The following is a 17,441-nucleotide window of genomic DNA, read 5'->3' on the forward strand; positions in this document are numbered from 1 at the left end:
AACGTCAGATTGCTATCATGCCGAAACATGCAAAAGTCCAACATTCCCATACCTGTAATGCCCACTATGCTCCACAGCGCCCGCGGACTGCAAATGTCGCCGCGAATGAGCGGCCAAGTATTGGTGTTATCTTTTGAAAAAAAGGTATCTCCACTAAATGCGTGATTAAGAGGGAAGTGCCCCCAGCGTATAGCCCTTTCAGCCTCCGGATGCAGGAGACACTAAACCTCAAATCACCATTCCTGCTGTCACTTTTCCTGCACGTGAAGTCGTGGCATCTGCTACCCCTCCTCTATACGCGTCAGAGACACATCACCCTGACAATATGTCCAAACAGCGGTAACACCCGTGCTCCATTTACGCGGCAATGGTGTGCCTCCATGGTGCCCTCTTAAGCTCTCACGCGCTGTTGCTTCTTCATGGAAATCCCTACGTCTCTACCTAGCAAACTCACCGCAGCCATGTCGACCGGTGCAAACGCCTCCCAAAATGACCCCATGCAACATCCACCCGAGGCCATCTCCCAGGGTATCCAGAGTATGGCTGGAGAGAAACGTGCGCAAAGGCAAAGTCATATGGGCTCAGCCAACGAAGGCCCTGCCGATATAGCTGCAAAGATCTCTGGTGCTGTTCAAGGTGGAAAGCGTGAGGATGATGGGCCTTACTTTACCTCCAATGAAGGCATCCCATGGATCGACCCGTAAGCTTTTCGACCCTCGATTGCCTCCGAGGTATCTCCGCTAACGTCTTGTAGAGCACACAGCAAGACCATCGGTGGCATACCCGTAGCGAGCGATATTTTTCTCTTCCAGAAGCAACAGACTTTCAATCGTTCCAAGAACCTGGAGCGAATGGTACATCCTTGTGGTTCTGGTGCGTTTGGATACTTCGAGTGCACCAAGAAGGTTGATTCTCTCACAGTATGTTTGCCACAGTCATTCTCAGACTGAAACATACTGATTTTTTTCTCTAGAAAGCCAACTTCCTCTCCAGCGTAGGTGAAAAGACTCCTGTCTTCGTCCGATTCTCCACAGTCACTGTTGGTCGTGAGTACCCTGATGAAGCTCGCAACCCCCGTGGTTTCGCCATTAAGTTTTACACCATGGAGGGCAACTACGACATCGTCGGTCTCAACTTCCCCATCTTCTTCTGCCGCGACCCCATCCAAGGACCAGACGTAATTCGATCTCAAGCCCGTAACCCAAGGAATTTCCTTCCAGACTACGATGCCCTATTCGATTTGCTAGCAAACACCCCGGAGAGTAACCATGCAGGCCTCATGTTCTTCAGTGACCATGGCACGCCGGTCGGATGGCGCTTCAACCACGGTTATGGCTGCCATACCTTCAAATGGGTCAATGCGGAGGGCAAATTCGTTTACATCAAGTACCACTTCATCGCCAAGCACGGCCAGAAGCAGTTCACACAGCGAGAAGCGACACAGATGTGTGGTGAAGACCCAGACTACTCCAAGCGTGACCTGTGGGAAGCCATCGAGAATGGAGAAGAGATCGAGTGGACCGCCATGGTTCAGGTCATGGAGCCTCAGGATGCGGATCCTGAGAAGCTCGGCTTCGACCCCTTCGATGTGACCAAGGTCTGGCCGCGCAAGCAGTTCCCTATGCAAGAGTTTGGTCGTCTGGTTCTAAACAAGAACCCCGAGAACTTCCATCGCGACGTCGAGCAAGCCGCCTTCTCGCCCGGCAGCATGGTGCCTGGTATTGAGGACTCGCCCGACCCGTTGCTCCAGTTCCGCATGTTCTTCTACCGCGATGCACAATACCACAGAATCGGTGTGAACCTGCACCAGATTCCTGTCAATTGCCCCTTCATGTCGAAGTCCTTCTCGCCTTTGCAGTTCGATGGCCAGATGCGTGTCGATGCCAACCACGCCGGAAACAAGCAATACGTACCCAACAGCTTTGCACACAAGTTCCGTCCTGACGTCGCCGAGGCACCATACCAGGTCTCAGACAACATCATGAGCCGCAAGAGCCATTATTGGCATGAGGCCAAGAAGAGCGAGTACGACCAGGCAAAGGAGCTGTGGACTAGGGTCATGTCGCCCGAGAAGAGGCAACACACCATTACTAACACTTTTAACATGCTGAAATTTGTCAAGTACGCCGACATTCAGGTAAGCCATCCCACATTATTCCGAGTCAAATGGCCCATGCTAACACCCAACTAGAAGAAGTACCTCGCACAAGTCTACAACATTGGTCCCGACTACGCTCAAGGCATCTATGACCTCCTCGCAAAGTCTGATTCCAAGCCTGAGTTTCCCTTCTCAGAGGTTGAGAAGCTAGCCGAGTCTGCACATGTTTGGTTCAAGGAGGAGAAGTTCCGACCTTCGAATGGCGAGAGGCTGACTGGATATGCGCCAAGCGGACCCGTCTACAACTAAATGTTAGGATAGAAGAAGATGCGTGACTGCGGAGATACCTAGCGCTAAAGTACCCTAATGAAGATAATGAGCCATGACCTGTCATGCTTTTGAGGCTGCTTGATGTACTATGTCCTGAATTAAATTCTCCAAGTATGCCTATTGTTTTTACTCCGTGGAAAGCAAATCTTCGGGACACCATTGCTGCAAGGCACCCTCTCCAAAAGCAAAGTCGTTTTCGATCTGCGTGAAGAGATACTGGTCGGCTTCGTCCAAGGTCCACGACCAGGGTTTGGGACTAGTGGTGGAAGATGCAGGAGCGTCGAGATATTGCGTGCTACGAGTTGGGACGTTATCAGCACCTTGGTGTTGCGACGGCGGTTGCGTGGTAGTACAGGCTGAGGTGAATTGGCCAGTGGCAGTCGAAGAACCACCATCATCCGCTTCCATAGCCAGCCTCGAAGCTGTTTCTCTATCAAGGTATTGAAAGAACAATTGTAACACCCAATTGGTCACCTCCCACGTCTTCTGAAGTTCTTGCAAACCCAACAAACATAGTTTGGCTCGATGCTCAGCAAGGGTGCGATTGATGCCGCTTGAGCGCCTGAAGTTCACAACGTGAATACAGAGTGTGTTGAACAAATTGGTGATGACATGCATCTGAGCATGCCCAATGTTGCCGCCAGGCAGCATATCTTCGACTATACGCGAATTACGCGCTGCAGCCTGGAGCGCGACATTTCCGTCCGTTGCTGTGTTGCTGTTCTCGTCCAGAACGAAGCTGGTGCGGTAGAGTAGAATAAGTAGGTTGTTGTATGCAAGATGGAGCATGCTGGCCTGAAAGTTTGGCGGATCACCGGCATCGGTTTGCAACTGCATGACAATCGGGAGGTCTTGTCTCCATTTATAAAGCTCATTGCGCAGCTTGATCCTTTCGTCAGGCGCGAGCGTGCGCTTTGGTAGATAACCAGCGTCCACCACCCTGCCCAAGAAGACCGCCAGCTGCACCATGCTTATCGCGTAGACAGTATAGCGATGACGGTCCTCGACAGATGTTGATGAAGCAAAAGCAGATGTGAAATCGGCGGATGATAACGGCTCGATATCGCAATCTTTGTCGCGTATGCGGCACGGTAACCCTAGAGCAGACGCGCATTGCCGCTCACGAACGTAGATAGCCCACCAAAGCCTCCTTTTAACTCTCGTTAGACTCTCTTCGGTATCACCTCCAGAACGATGCAGTGCTCTTGTCTCGGAGAGGCTAATAGCCGTACCTAGCCAATGTCGTGCGTCCTTCTCCAATAACGCACCAGCTCGCCAAAAGCTCATGAGAAACAGAGCTTGTATGACGATGATCTTATTGGTCTCGAACGTAGCATCATAGATATCCTTAGCCCTGATGTAGAAAAACCATTTCGCTCGATGACGGTTTCCCCATCCAAGACGATAGAGCGTTGACTCCTCGCAGTGGATAACCCCAATGAACATCATAGCTTGTAGTAATAAGGCGGAGAAATTGAACTCTCGGTACTCGGTCCAAAATTCTTCTTCGTCTATGATTGGAAAGTGCGGGTGAAACCATTTGAAGTATGCCTGGAACAGCTCAAGTCGGACTTCAGCAGGAGGAAAAGAAAAGGCCCCTTCTGCTTGGAGAGCCTTTTTGCGTGCAATACGTCGTTCAGATTCCCATTCTGGCACGAGTGATTCGGCCCTTGCAGCACTAGGGACGGCATGCCGAAAGCAGGACTGTCGGCGTTCTGCTGCTGCTGCAGATGGCTCACCTGTCGTCACATAGCGTAAGGAGCTGGATTCCCCAAGAAAGACGGCATCTTCTTGATGGACAGAGCCCGCCTTTGACTGATCACTGTTGAGATCCGACGGCGCCGACGGGGTTGGGAGGTGATATTGGCTCCCAGAAGCGGGCGTGTGGGTGTTGACAGGGCTGTGGAAATTTGAGGATAATGAGGCCAGAACGTGCGACGCAGCCACCTCGTCTTCGTGTCGTTGTGGGCTGATAGCTGTCACACTTGGTGGACTCCGTTGGATCAGCACTTGTCGTATGGCGCTTCAAATATATTTGTCCAACTCACGTTTTGCTGCGCACTTCAGTCTCCGCTCGTGGCTTCCTAATATGCTTTCCACGCCTCGATTCACGCGTTTCGCACTCGACGTTGCCGGCTGCACAGTTGCTGCAAGGATGTCGGTCGGTGACATCACACTTGACGCGTCGCGCGTTGCATGTCACGCAGGCCAGCTTTGCGCGTTTCCGTGGCGGTTCGGACATCTTGCCGAAGCTTGAGCTCGATCTGTTTGGAAGAAGCCGAAGTCGGTTACCAGAAATGTTACGTGAAGGATGACGTTATCGATATCGGCTATCCCTCGGCATCTTCAACACCTCCTTGGCTTGGTTGTCAACAAGCGCCCATCGCACAATAGCATCCATATATTGAATTGAGACACAAGCAGCTCTATACCCAGGGCGAAAAGAACAGCTACATCATGAGCCGTGTAACCCATCGCCTGTTTACCACAACCTCCTCTCGTCGCCAAGCTTCCGCAGCAGAAGCATGCAACGAACTCCTTACACGCTTTCACAGCGGGCCTGTTTCGATCCGTAAACAGCTACTCGATGCGAATCAACTCCAGTTGCTCTCTATAACACTAGATCGCACGCCTTCTTCTTTCAACCCACCACCGTCCGGCACACCGATCCCGCCTGGCTACCACCTAGTCTATTTCACGCCTTCAATCATTGAGTCCGAATTAGGCCTTGATGGTACAGATCGCACTGTGAACCCGCTAAGTCCTTTTACAAGGCGAATGTGGGCAGGCGGCGAGTTGACATGGGCACAAGACCGGAACGCGCTACTGAGAGTGGGCCAAGAAGTTAAAGAGACAACGAGACTACTACGTGCTGAACCAAAAACATTAAAGAATGGCGGTGAAATGTTGCTCGTGGGGGTTGAGAAGACATTCTCGAATGATCATGGTATTGCGCTAACTGATCGCCGCAACTGGGTTTTTCAGCGTGAGCTTACACCCGAGAATCCTCTGAAGGCACCACCAAAGCCAGAAGAGAAAGATCTACCGACTGCGCGACATCAAAGAGATTTCTGTCAAACACCTACCTCATTGTTTCGCTTCTCGGCCCTGACGTTTAATGCGCACAAGATACATTACTTACCTGAGTGGTGTAGAGAGGTTGAGGGTCATAGAGATGCTGTTGTACACGGACCGCTCAACCTCATCAATATGCTGGATTTCTGGAGAGATACAGCTAAGGAAGGGGATACGGAAGCAGTACCCAAGTCGATAGCGTATCGCGCAATGAGCCCACTATACGTCGGTGAGCAGTATCGCATACTCTTGGACCACAAGTCAGGATCAGATGGATGGGAAGCAGAAGTGTGGGACAGCTTTGGCAAGCAAAGTATGAAGAGCTCCATCTTGGAATAAATGCTCTTTACCATAAGTACAGCATGAAGGGTATAAGCTAAGTGACAGTCCAAACTATAACCAGGTCTAAGTAAAAGCCAAACACGCTCCTCCCAATGCATAATAACTATGAAACCACCACTTCAGCATCTTACAGACTTGTAACCCTCCAGAGCGGCTAGACTAAGCCCATTTTCCTAGAACACTCATGAGGATAAGACCGCAAACTAAAGCGAACATTGCGCAAACAGTTCTGACCGCACCCGCGTTGAGCAACTTTCCATGCATCCAGTCTCTGGCCAACATCTCTACAAGACCGACCCATGCCAAGATGCCTGCAGAAAGCGCATCGAGCGTTCCGATAGCGATGATGGTGCTAGGGTCGTTTCCATTGAAGTGGTCTAGGGTACCAATACCGATGGCCATACCGATAGGCGTGATAAGCGCAAAAGTACCGCACATGAGGAGCTTTTGTGCTGTACCAGCTGCGGCCTTGGGCAGCTCCGCAATGCAGGTACCAAGCGCAATGCCTTCAAACATCTGGTGAAAGAGAATGACAATAAAGAGAGTGATGAAGAAACCATCGCTCGCTACGACCAGCGTGATACCGATGAGAATGGAGTGGAAGATGATACCGGCCTCAAGATTCATGACGTTGATCTTCTCTTCCATAGGGGTCGCCTCACGCATGGGACCATGAGCATGAGCAAGACCATGGCTGCGGTTAAAATCATGGCTGGGTTCTGCAGAAGGGGAGGCACTTCCAGATTTGTCTCCGCCAGTTGCGACCTCGGTATTGGGAGCAGCAATTTTGCCTTGACGCCACTGGACGAACCGCGCACCAAGGTAGTCCACCAGGAACGACAGCATCAGCCCGGCCATGAATATAGCAGCGGTAGTGGCCTCGTATTCCAACACACCAAGACATTGGTTCGCAAACATGAGTTGGGCGTGGGTGAAAAGGTGGACGAAGGCAGTGGAAATGACGATGCCGGTTCCGAATTGCTTAAGGACAACGAAGATGATGTTGTTGGCGCCGATAAGGTTGAACCTCCTAGTCAAAACCGGTGTGAAAACACCAAGTCCACTGGTGAAGAGGATGACGAAGAGAAGGCCGACTCGTAAAGGGATATTGTAATCGCGTTGGGGAGCATCGCAGTTGACTTCTTCAGCACTTCCACCAACACAGTGCTCAACACCGGCGTGATCGTGGCAATGTCCCTTGCTTCCAGCTGGCTCAGCCTCAGACTCAGCAGGTGACTCTTCTTCAGTGTGTGAGGAGCTGTCTGTTGATTCTGCAGCATCGACCATGATCAGAACATCTTCTCCAGCATCATCGACGCAGTATCTGAACATGTCAATATTCCGCTGTTCACGTTGATTGTGTCACTCACGTCTCTGAGCCATGGGTGTGGCAGCCGGTATATTCCGATTGGAATTCTTCAGTGGCGGTAGGCCCGGATACCTGGTATTCTTCTTCGCCGACCATGCACCAGCTGTTGCATATTAGCGCCAAGATATAGGAACCAGAAGCAAACATAAGAACACGTACAGGACAGTGCTATGAGGATGACAGTCCGATACCGCCGTGATTGAGGGAGTCCCGGTAGTGAATACTGTGGTAGTCGCGCCAGCTTGTGTGACGGTGACAGTAGGGGTCTGCGCAAACACAGAGCCCGCGAGACATAGGACAGCAGCGGAGAGGGTAGAACGCATGGTTGGAGACATAACCAAGAACTACCGGATTTGTCACACGAGCGAACCGATGAGTGTAAAGCTGGACAAGATTATACCAGCGTAGTGCCCTTGATATATCGACTCCGTTCAAGCTTTTCCTGGTGTCAGCGGAGCGGAACGAATGTACGGTAATGGTGCAAGACGACCCCACAAGGAAGCCGCGAAGAACTCTTCGGTATCCATTTGTCTGCAGTACTTTCATAGAAAGTGCCACGGGCATTCTTGGCATTGAGCACCTTGCTGGATGGTTTGCCTTGGCACAAGTCTTGTCTCGGGGCAAACATCGAATTAGGAGCCAGTGAATCTGGGTTGTTGCTTTTAGGTAGGCGGCCTCGTTAACGTATGCGGTAGGTGAGTGGGATAGTGCCATTATTCAACGTGGCGGGAGTCTTGGCGACGTATGTTGGGGACGTACTGTAGCCATGACCTAAGAGGCGGCTTTTCGGCGCTCAACACCAACGCTACTTCGTACAGTCGGCTGTGTATCCGGACGCTCATATCTATCTTTTCCAGACTTCGGTTTTAGTTTTGACTGCCTCGTTCAGCCTCAAACAAATAGCAGTATCTCGGCTTTTACTCAGGTTGGTCAGAGCTGCCGAACAGTACAGGACAGCATGTCTATACAAGCCAAATCATGCCAAAGATTGCCCGAACTTCTCCTAACTCGCATCTCTGTTTACGTTCAACATGACATACTGCGTGGGAGGCTCGTGCCGAGACATAGCGACCATCCACGTTCATGGCCTCTGTCTTCCCGAACGCAGGTAATCCTCCCGACGATTTGTACCTTGGATTTGAGAATTTCTCTTCATTGGGCGCCCATCATGGTACTTAGTTACCCATAATTCCACGCTCCGGATCGAAGACATGTCGTCCAGCCCCCCATGCACCTCCATGCCAAGGTTGACTATTCGCTTTCTATGTCAAGCCAAGATGCGGATCAGCCTCCAGACCCGTACAGCGTAGCATTCAGATCTCTGTATGGGTGATAGACCGGTAGTAGACCGGTTGATGTACCTGCGGCTGCAGCCATGAGGCGTTTTCTTCAAGTCTCGGCGGTCAGGTCTGCGTCGATGTCGGTAGATGAGCACCGAGAGGAACAGTCGCCAGTGGTGAGATGCCATTCCGGTAGAATATAAAGAGGCCTGCAGCTTGTATGCAAGTACCACCATCCAGCATCCAGCTTCTCGGGACACTCACTGAACACCAGTTCAGACCTCAAACCTCAAGACCTCTTCACAGTCCTTCAGGTCAATATCAAAATGGCTGCTCGTGCCTCTGCTCTTATGCTCCTTGGAGCTTCCGCTATCATGGCTGGACCCCTCGCTCCTCGCCAGGCCACCGTCACTGTCACTCATACCATGGAGGCTGCCCCTGCATCCACCGCATGGGACGCTGGTGCCGTTCGCGAGTTCCCTATTCATGCTTCTTGCAATGCCACTCAGCGTAGCATGATCAAGAAGGGTCTTGAAGAGACCTTGACCATCGTCAGCCACGCGCGCGACCACATCCTTCGCTATGGTAACTCCTCCGAGGTCTACACGAAATATTTCGGCGAGGCACCAACTGGCGAGCCAATTGGCTGGTTTACCAAGATTGCCGATGGCGACAAATCCGGCATCCTCTTCCGTTGTGACAACATTGATGGCAATTGCGACCAAGAGGGTATGTACTGCCTCCAACTATCAAGAAATCATCGTTACTAAGCAACAACAGGCTGGGCTGGTCATTGGCGCGGCTCCAACGCAACCTCGGAGACAGTCATCTGCGACCTGTCCTATGAGATCCGTAGGCCTCTCTCGACCATGTGCATGCTCGGATACGACGTTGCCAACGGTGCGACCAACACCTTCTGGGCTTCTGATCTCCTCCATCGTCTTCTCCACCTTCCCCAAGTTGGCGAGGGTGTTGTCGAGCACTACAATGACGAGGAGGAAGAGAAATACCCTGGAACCATCGCCCTCGCTGAGAACAACTCCACCTACGCTGCGAGAAACAGCGACACTCTTCAGTACTTTGCTCTCGAGGCTTATGCTCATGACATCGTTGTTCCTGGTGTTGGGTGCCCTGGCACTTACACTCCCCTCGAGGAAGAGTCTACCGCTGCTGCAACCAGCACCGCTTCCGCTACCACCTCCGCATCTGCCACTCCAGCGCAGCCCTCTGCTTCAGCTACGTCATCTGCCGCTGCTGCACCTGCTGAGGCTTGCGAGCCTCACGACGACCACTGGCACTGCCCTCCCGGCGTCCCTGAGCCTACCTCTCCCCCTGCCTAAGCTTCGCTCTGCTATAATGATCGCTAATATGGCTACGACTGACGGAAATAAATGACTTTGGCATCAGTTCCTGTATGAATCCAAATAGAGTACGATAAAAATTAATTAAAATCCATGTTCCCTCAAAATCTCGATCGACCTGTGCTTAGGATTGCCGTGACAGGAACACTAGCTGGATCATGCCTATGAACCCAGGGTCTTTATACCAACATCTTCACCCCAACTTCATATCAGTTGCGATAGACTCGACTAAAGTATGCTCATCATTCTCTGTGACTGAATTCCACAGTCGTATGTTTCCCTTCCCTCTGACCCGTAGCGATATGTCCCAGGATGTTGTAAAGTCTAGGCGTCGGATCAATCGTGCTATTGTACTAACTAAATCGACAACAATAGGGCATCAGATATTAAAACTATAAGAGAGCACTAATTTCTAGAGGGAAATACGTGGAAAGGCTGTGAGAATTACAAACGGTTCCCTGGACCACGGTTTCGAAGGTGGTACCACTTCTTGATGACAGCAAAGTTTTCCCACCACTTGAGTCACTCAAATGCATCCTGGGCAAAAATTATGGCTGCCAGGAACTCGGCATGTGTTCCAAAATACCAGAGCTGAACAAATGTCAGCCCTCACTGCCAGCGCCCTTCCTTGTTCCAGCGAACCTATCATCGTCTACAGACACTCGGACGACAGAAAAAACGTACATGCAAGGGTCTCTCGCAGAATACACATTTGATCAAGACTAACGGAGTATGACATTTTGAAGGCTCCATGCTATGGAGTGCAGTCAGCAGGTAGTAGGCGTAGGAGAGCCTGGCGATTCTAAAGAAATTGGAGTATGGAGAAGCGAACAGAATCAATGACATTTATGCAAATACGCTAAGCAAGCAATGACGTATGCTAAATACCAGATGCCGCCTGCAGAATATTTGTGGTGTGACAGAACTTTCATGTCCAATGAATCAACCCTATCGTCCCAACTGACCCTCTTCAGCAAGGTCATCACCCGGCTAAGGAACCTGTACTTGCTCTCGGGAGACTGTGGGCGTCTGCGTCTTCTCGATTTGATCAAGATATGGCTCCTCATTTCGCAAGACCGGACTAGCACCCGGCTGAACCTTCCATGCTTCCTTGGAGTCAAGGATGAAGTCAATAGTATCGGTTGCACAAAAGTCACCAGCAGCTGCTCTCATGTAGCGCCAGGCCTGCGCACTAGGTGCTTCGCGGTTCGGCGACTCGAGGCAGAATTTGATCTAGAGTAGGCTAGGTGTAAGCATGTTGCGTGTCGATACCACTACCATGCTGCGGTCGACTTACCCCATATGATATGCTTGGTGGGAGCTGGTGTCTGTGAATGGCCCATTCCGCCATCCCTGTGCCTAGCCCATAACGGCTGAAGGCAGGGTCGACAGCGAAGTAGATCCCAAAGGCACCCAACATAAGGACGGAGAATGCACACCAAAAGCAGCAGAATGTGGCTAATTCGCTCACAAACGATCGCTTGTTGTACGATGGGTCTACCTCAGACGAACTCTTAGTTTCATCCAATTCACCCCAGAAGCCGTATTTCGATTCGTCGTCGTTATCAATGCGAGCCTGAAGTAGTTCGTAGGCGCCGGTACTACTAGTCTTCTCTGAGGGTAGATCGTGGTGATCCCTCTCTTCGAGAGCAGGTGGATGGTTGCCGAAGTATGGTAGCAGAGAGGTATAATGAGGAAATGTGACGCCGACATCTGTATGAGGGACCGACGTTCTGGTCATTGATATGATGATTGTAATGCGAACGATGCGTATGTGTAGTGCGTGATCTGAGAAACCAAAACTGATCGATACAACAGTGCCAATTTGGACGATTTGGATGTTCTGAGCGAGTTTTCGACAAGAAGAAGGGTTAGAAGATAGCAACATGTTTTATTGTGTTTACCGCTCCATAACTCAGCACGGCCTTTGCATGCAGAGAAAGTGCGTTGATCTTGTGCAAAGAGTTCGTAGAAGGTATGGACACATTCAAGTCGGCCGCAATGGGGTAATTGTTGCAAAGGGTAAGTGGCCAGCGCCCGTAGGTATCATTGCACGTGTCGAAGTACCAAAGAGGAAGCCATCTACGGACGTCATCTACAACAAACCCAGAACCAGAAAGAATGAGGAAATGCTACAGAAAGCTACAGAACCAACTCACCTAACGTGCATGAATCTTCAAATATGCGCGGTTCAATCTTCGAGTTATCCTGGGATTCTGTAAAACGTTTCTAGATGGTTGGCTCGTATGTGCATTACCACGATTGCGTGGAGGTGACTGAATTTGGCCAGGCTGACGCTCTTGGCTGACGATTGTCGCGTTGGCTACGCATCTAGTGTGCAGTGGTGCAGGGTCAAGCAAGAGCGGCCCGCCGCAACCGGAAGCGTGAGGGTGCATCTTCGAGCCCTAGAAACACGGGAACCACTGTGAGATACAGAATTATTGTGGAGAGTAACTCAACTTTCTTAATGATATAACGTGAAACTATTCGGCTTCGGAGATTTAACGTATGCAGGTGTCAGCGCGAACCACGCTAGCGTTAGGGCATCCTCGGATCCCCAAGACTATGACCGTCTTATATCATGCCTTGCCCCGCCTGACGCCTGCTGTGCTGTCTTTCGACTCTCGATCAAAAACTTACAGAATCTCGAGGAGTCATTCACGGGACCTTTACGCGATGATGGCCTTACCGCAACCAAAGTCTGGATAACATCCATGCATCATGATCACGAACACGTTCAATCGACCTCTCGGACATGACCACCTCCCCGCTCCTTGGTGTACCCATCCATTCTCCTTGTCTATGGTCGATCTCTACGCTCTCGTTCATTCCATCGAGCTCGGGAATACGAATTCGGCACCTTCCAAAGACATGTATTCGGGATCCTTCATAACTTCAACGGACGGGCTTAAGATGCGCAAACTCTAAACCCTACTGGACGGAATTTCGATAATCTCGTTCCCTGAGACCGGTCTTTGGTCCGAAACTCTTTTAACCTGGATACCTAGATATGGAAGTACTTCATTCGGTCCAAGTCAACCATGCTCGTCACCTGCGAAAGGTACATTGTGTCTCATACATGTACACATGTGCATGCCAAAAGAACATCTGGAGTGCTGGGTATTCTACTGCGGAAGGTGTGGGGAAAGGAACCTCAAAGAGGTGGTTGATGGGTTGCAGCGTGAGTTAGGTCACTTTCCGCGCTAGGTCTGTACGGCTGAAGAGGGTGAGTGCTGGCTGAGCCATCCATCATGGAATTGCTTCGACTGCGTAAGAGATCGGTAAAGCCGAGTGGTCTTTCCATCGAGGTTAAATTGCTAAGATCGAGTTCCAAGAGTTGGGTGTCGACATTCATGAGCAGCTTGTCGGGTAGCTTCTTCATCGGAATGGAGTGACGACGGTGGCATTATCTGTGCACAAATCCACTAGTATCGGAGTTACCTCTCGACGAACTGCTCCGGTTGACGACTAATTGAACGGTTACGGCATGGCTGGCGATGTTCGAGTGGGCAGAATTCAATGACAGAAGTTCGGTACGAAGGAGACAGGGTCAGCTATAGCGATGGGTGGTTGACGACGTGTAAGATCGCATCACACCCGAGGAGTTTGCCGGTGTTAGAATCGGAAAAGGCTACAAGAACGTCAAACGTTGCTCAAATCAAAGACCCATGCTCTGTTCTCGACGAGTCTGTGGAACAACTGGGAAGGAATGATGAGTACTGAGCATCATAAGATGCAAAGGATGCTCCGGATCCATTCTGCGTAACCAAACCTCATCGCCAGCTTATACACTGCCACATTCCTTTTCCTTGGCCACACAAACATCAAGCGTTCAACGGTGTCCCACTACAAATCCCGCTGCATAGGGGCGTCCCGCCAAGCAGTACAGAGCAACGATAGTGCTGAAGTACAACAACAGTCGGCTGGCTACCCATTCTCAATCATCACGACGCTCAACTCGAATATGACTCCCGATGTTTAGCACGGATTTCTTCCACTTATTCGCATGCACCGGCTATCTCTCCAAATCAATGCCGCCATGCTGCTCACACATTTAGAAAGACGACTGGTTGGCGCACAGTGTACTAGTTTCGTCCCCCAGCAACACAGTCACGTTCAAAGCTATTCCAGCAATTCTGTCGATGGTCTCCAACAATGAGAGTGGCTTTGGCAAGTAATTTTCGATCGTGGCACAGTAGTCGATCACTGTATAGATACATTTGTATATATCTATCACTGGCTTTGCCTCAGGTACACCGATGTACAGTGTTCATCATAACTATCTCTACTAGTTGTATTTAATTTAAGATTTGATCTACCGCGATGCTTTCTCGCGAGAGATACTGAGTGATAGATGTTAGGCAATTCATGCGTGCATTACAGCCAGGCATGAAGCCAACCCTCAAACAACAAAGATCGGAAGAAAGCAAAGAAAGCACTCTCTGGCCGTCAACCTACGCTCCTCAGTTTACAAGTGCCAACCACAAAATAACGGACGAAATATTCACTTGAGCACTACAGCAGTTCCGAATCTTGTATCCAACACGGTGTATGATCGTCATCTTGATTTCAAAGCCACATACCAATAATCAGTGTAGATCCCCCTCTGCCATAAGCAAAATTCAAGGAACGGTCCGAAACGGTCCGAAACGGTCGCAGATCTCTTGATATGGAAGCCTTAGGCGCCATAAGGAGGCGTTGGACTCCTGATTTGTATGACCGATGGCCGATGGGGAAGGACCGAGTCATGTGCGATCTCGGGCTTACATGCGGGCGCCATGTTGTGGATCGTTACAAACCCTATCTATGCAGCAAGGGTGACACGATGGGATGACGTCGCGACATGCAGCTCCACCTTCGGTACAGTCGTATGAGATGTCATTGGAGAACGATGTGAAAAATTCATGGCAAAGCTTTGAGGCAAGAGACGGATCGAAATGGATGAGTTGATCTAACTCAGACTTGACAGAAAATTGAACATTGATTCGCTAGTTGGTATCGCTAGAAGTACTACATAGTAAACAAGAAAGAGTAAAAGAACCCTCAACGGGCAGAGATGATGAAGTACCGGTAGAAGTCCCCCATTGGCTGGAGCGCACCGGGTGTAACTTTGGACTACGCGGCTGCGCGGCTCGACGTGGTAGGTAAGACATGCTGACCCCGCATCACGTCGACGGTTGACTGCAGATGTCGTGAAACACGTTGTCTTAGCCAAGACAGGCGTTTGTGTGCGGAACTCTTGCGGAATAGTCTCTTTGCTGGACGCGCGTAGGATTCTTCACAAAGAGCTGACGAAACTCAGCGTGAATTCTGGGCGTATGCATGCAGCAGCGGCGATGCAAGTGCTGGGGTGGGCTGTAGAGCAGTGATAAGAGGCTAGGGACGGCAGATAGAGTAATGTCCACTTTTCAGGATGAGATAGGGAGACCACTCGCCATGCGGAAGAGCTCAAAAGCAAGTCCGGGCGTTTCTCGCACCGCCATCTCAACGTCGGGACGTAGCGAGAGGCTGGGGTTGGCACGGAAGGTTTGGATGATAACGTCTCGCAGACCACGATCAGTGTGGAAGGTAGACTCGTACGCCTCTTGGCAAGCCTCTGGAAACTCGGCACTGCTGAGGTGCAACTCGACGTCGTCTGCAAATTTACTACGCGCAAGCGCTTTCAAGCCTGCAATGCCGTACCTGCCATAAACCGTTAGCAAACCAGTCCCAAAGTGCGTGATGCATGATAGGCGCGTGATTGGAGAGTGTTGTACGCTGACGCGGACAGTTTCGAAAATGCAGCCATGGAGGCTTGATAACCACAAAAGGCCATTGGCCGATCTAGGAATCGTACACAAGCAAAACAGAGGAGAGGGCTGTGTGTGCAAAGGTAAGGCGGAGGGTGGATCTCGAAGCGTGATTGGCAAGCGGAGTGCTTGTGACGCACATCGCGGGGTTTGTCGGTGTTTCAAACCGCCGTGCCATGCGCTGCACACCCCAGCCATGTGAAGGAATGCTGCAGGCGCAGATGAAATCACCCCCGCAACCCAAGGCGCGCATTCAGGCAAAATGTAGAAAAGTAAAGAATGACGAAGGGTGGTACGTACTTCTCAGCAATGGCGTAGACCTTGGCATGTGTAACAAGATGGGTAGTCTCAATGTCAAACTCGGCCTCTGATTGCTCGCTTTCTGAATCGTCATCCTCGAAGAACTGATCGGCCATCGGCGTGTCGGGCATCTTGGTGGAGGCATCGAGATTCTGGAATATGGGCTCGTCTGCGGGAGGAGTCAATGGCATCGAGTTGTTGGCTGCGGCCACAAGCGCAAGTAGCGGATCCTCTACTTGAGCGAGATTAAGCTGCTTGGGTGGGCTTCTTTTCTTGGTGATGGAGGATCGTAGAGAAGTAGGTCGGTTAGACCGTTGTGAGGAGCGGCGTGAGAGTGACTTCTTGGTAAGGTAGTCCATGTGATAGAAGTCTGGAAGCAATTAGCACACTCGAAAACCCTGCCCTCTCACACTAATACGTACAGTGTACCATGTGGTCAACAGCCTCTGCGTCATCTTCGGTGAGGTCGATGACTCCAGTCTCTGCCTCCCTGAAGCCATTGCGGCAGGCTCCCTCGAAGAAGGTAGATCTGGTTGCAAGGAGTATACGGTGAACTGGATATCTTTTCGCGCCACACACAATGGTCAGATCTGAGTATTGTCCGCATTGAAACAGTCTAACAGACTTAGCTGGGGATTGAAAGGGCAAAAGGGTGTGACTTACGAGGCCAGGGCCGACTTGAGTTCGATCATTGGTGCGTCCATTGTGGTAGTGTTGTATAGTGTGTGAGGGGTGGTGGAGGAAGGTGTGAATTTGGTTCTTGGTGTTACTTGTGTAGTTTGAGCTGGCGGGGGAAGCCTTCTTGAAGCAAATGCTCGTAAGACCCTGTTGTGAAAAATAAAAGGCCAACGGTCACAGGTGTGACGATTTTGACCTTACGCACGAACGCGTAGGGGTACGTAGGGGTCGGCCGCTGATCACGGAGGCGCCGCGCGAGTTCCGAGCAATTGGTAAGGCTGAGGCAAGGGTACCGAGATCGCCAGGTGCAGGCAAACTATGCTGTGGTCGATGCAGCCGGACTGAATGTATGCCGAGATTACTGGTTGCCAAGAGCTTGTATGGAGAGTTGTTTAGATATTGCAGATCAAGGTGGGAGCAGAAGACAGGACGGATCTGGGAGGAGTGTTCGCGCTCTTGTAGGCATGCAGCCGTCCCTCCAACCATGGCACGCTGGCGTCAGTTCTGGATGGCGCACTCATCTCAGTGACATGGGCGGTTGCATAGACCGCTTCCAGACAAGTCACAGGGTGTCCCTTCGCTCCAGGACGGCCCAAAATTTGAGCTGACACGCAACGCTTCGTCCAGAGGACTTGAGTGGCTTGGCGCAAGTGTAGCGTGGGCTGGGCTAGAACAAACCGGGCGGTCCAATGTAAGCGCATCGTGGGAAAGCAGGGTAGGCAATGTCACGCGAAAGGCTATTGCTCTAGTGGCTGCAGCGCGATGCCGAACACGACCCTTTGGGTGGAGGCGAGGCGCAAGGGACGTCGAGTAGCGGCC

At 51.1% G+C, this 17,441-nt stretch overlaps 7 protein-coding genes across 7 annotated transcripts; 3 read left to right on the forward strand and 4 right to left on the reverse strand.

Moving 5' to 3' along the window:
* Nucleotides 1-461: 461 nt before the first annotated feature.
* On the forward strand, nt 462-2,407 carry AA0111_g2252 (Vegetative catalase; the record flags this gene model as incomplete). Its single annotated transcript, XM_028648003.1, has 4 exons — nt 462-700; nt 755-920; nt 974-2,137; nt 2,192-2,407. The coding sequence occupies 4 exons, from the start codon at nt 462-464 to the stop codon at nt 2,405-2,407; spliced, it is 1,785 nt and encodes a 594-aa protein (XP_028510125.1).
* A 147-nt stretch (nt 2,408-2,554) lies between these two features.
* AA0111_g2253 (hypothetical protein) lies at nt 2,555-4,670 on the reverse strand (the record flags this gene model as incomplete). The annotated part of the gene is made up of 2 exons (XM_028648004.1): nt 2,555-4,421; nt 4,477-4,670. The coding sequence occupies 2 exons, from the start codon at nt 4,668-4,670 to the stop codon at nt 2,555-2,557; spliced, it is 2,061 nt and encodes a 686-aa protein (XP_028510124.1).
* Nucleotides 4,671-4,885: 215 nt separating this feature from the next.
* AA0111_g2254 (hypothetical protein) lies at nt 4,886-5,842 on the forward strand (the record flags this gene model as incomplete). Its single annotated transcript, XM_028648005.1, has 1 exon — nt 4,886-5,842. The coding sequence occupies one exon, from the start codon at nt 4,886-4,888 to the stop codon at nt 5,840-5,842; it is 957 nt and encodes a 318-aa protein (XP_028510120.1).
* A 162-nt stretch (nt 5,843-6,004) lies between these two features.
* Nucleotides 6,005-7,537, reverse strand: AA0111_g2255 (hypothetical protein; the record flags this gene model as incomplete). The annotated part of the gene is made up of 3 exons (XM_028648006.1): nt 6,005-7,169; nt 7,216-7,317; nt 7,374-7,537. 3 exons carry the CDS (start codon nt 7,535-7,537, stop codon nt 6,005-6,007), a joined length of 1,431 nt encoding a protein of 476 aa, XP_028510119.1.
* Nucleotides 7,538-8,820: 1,283 nt separating this feature from the next.
* On the forward strand, nt 8,821-9,834 carry AA0111_g2256 (hypothetical protein; the record flags this gene model as incomplete). Its single annotated transcript, XM_028648007.1, has 2 exons — nt 8,821-9,223; nt 9,275-9,834. 2 exons carry the CDS (start codon nt 8,821-8,823, stop codon nt 9,832-9,834), a joined length of 963 nt encoding a protein of 320 aa, XP_028510122.1.
* A 1,011-nt stretch (nt 9,835-10,845) lies between these two features.
* Nucleotides 10,846-11,596, reverse strand: AA0111_g2257 (hypothetical protein; the record flags this gene model as incomplete). The annotated part of the gene is made up of 2 exons (XM_028648008.1): nt 10,846-11,088; nt 11,153-11,596. 2 exons carry the CDS (start codon nt 11,594-11,596, stop codon nt 10,846-10,848), a joined length of 687 nt encoding a protein of 228 aa, XP_028510121.1.
* A 3,667-nt stretch (nt 11,597-15,263) lies between these two features.
* On the reverse strand, nt 15,264-16,648 carry AA0111_g2258 (hypothetical protein; the record flags this gene model as incomplete). The annotated part of the gene is made up of 4 exons (XM_028648009.1): nt 15,264-15,537; nt 15,945-16,314; nt 16,367-16,560; nt 16,608-16,648. 4 exons carry the CDS (start codon nt 16,646-16,648, stop codon nt 15,264-15,266), a joined length of 879 nt encoding a protein of 292 aa, XP_028510127.1.
* Nucleotides 16,649-17,441: the final 793 nt, after the last annotated feature.

Source organism: Alternaria arborescens (assembly GCF_004154835.1).
Source record: "Alternaria arborescens strain FERA 675 chromosome Unknown contig_4, whole genome shotgun sequence".
Classification (NCBI taxonomy): domain Eukaryota; kingdom Fungi; phylum Ascomycota; class Dothideomycetes; order Pleosporales; family Pleosporaceae; genus Alternaria; species Alternaria arborescens.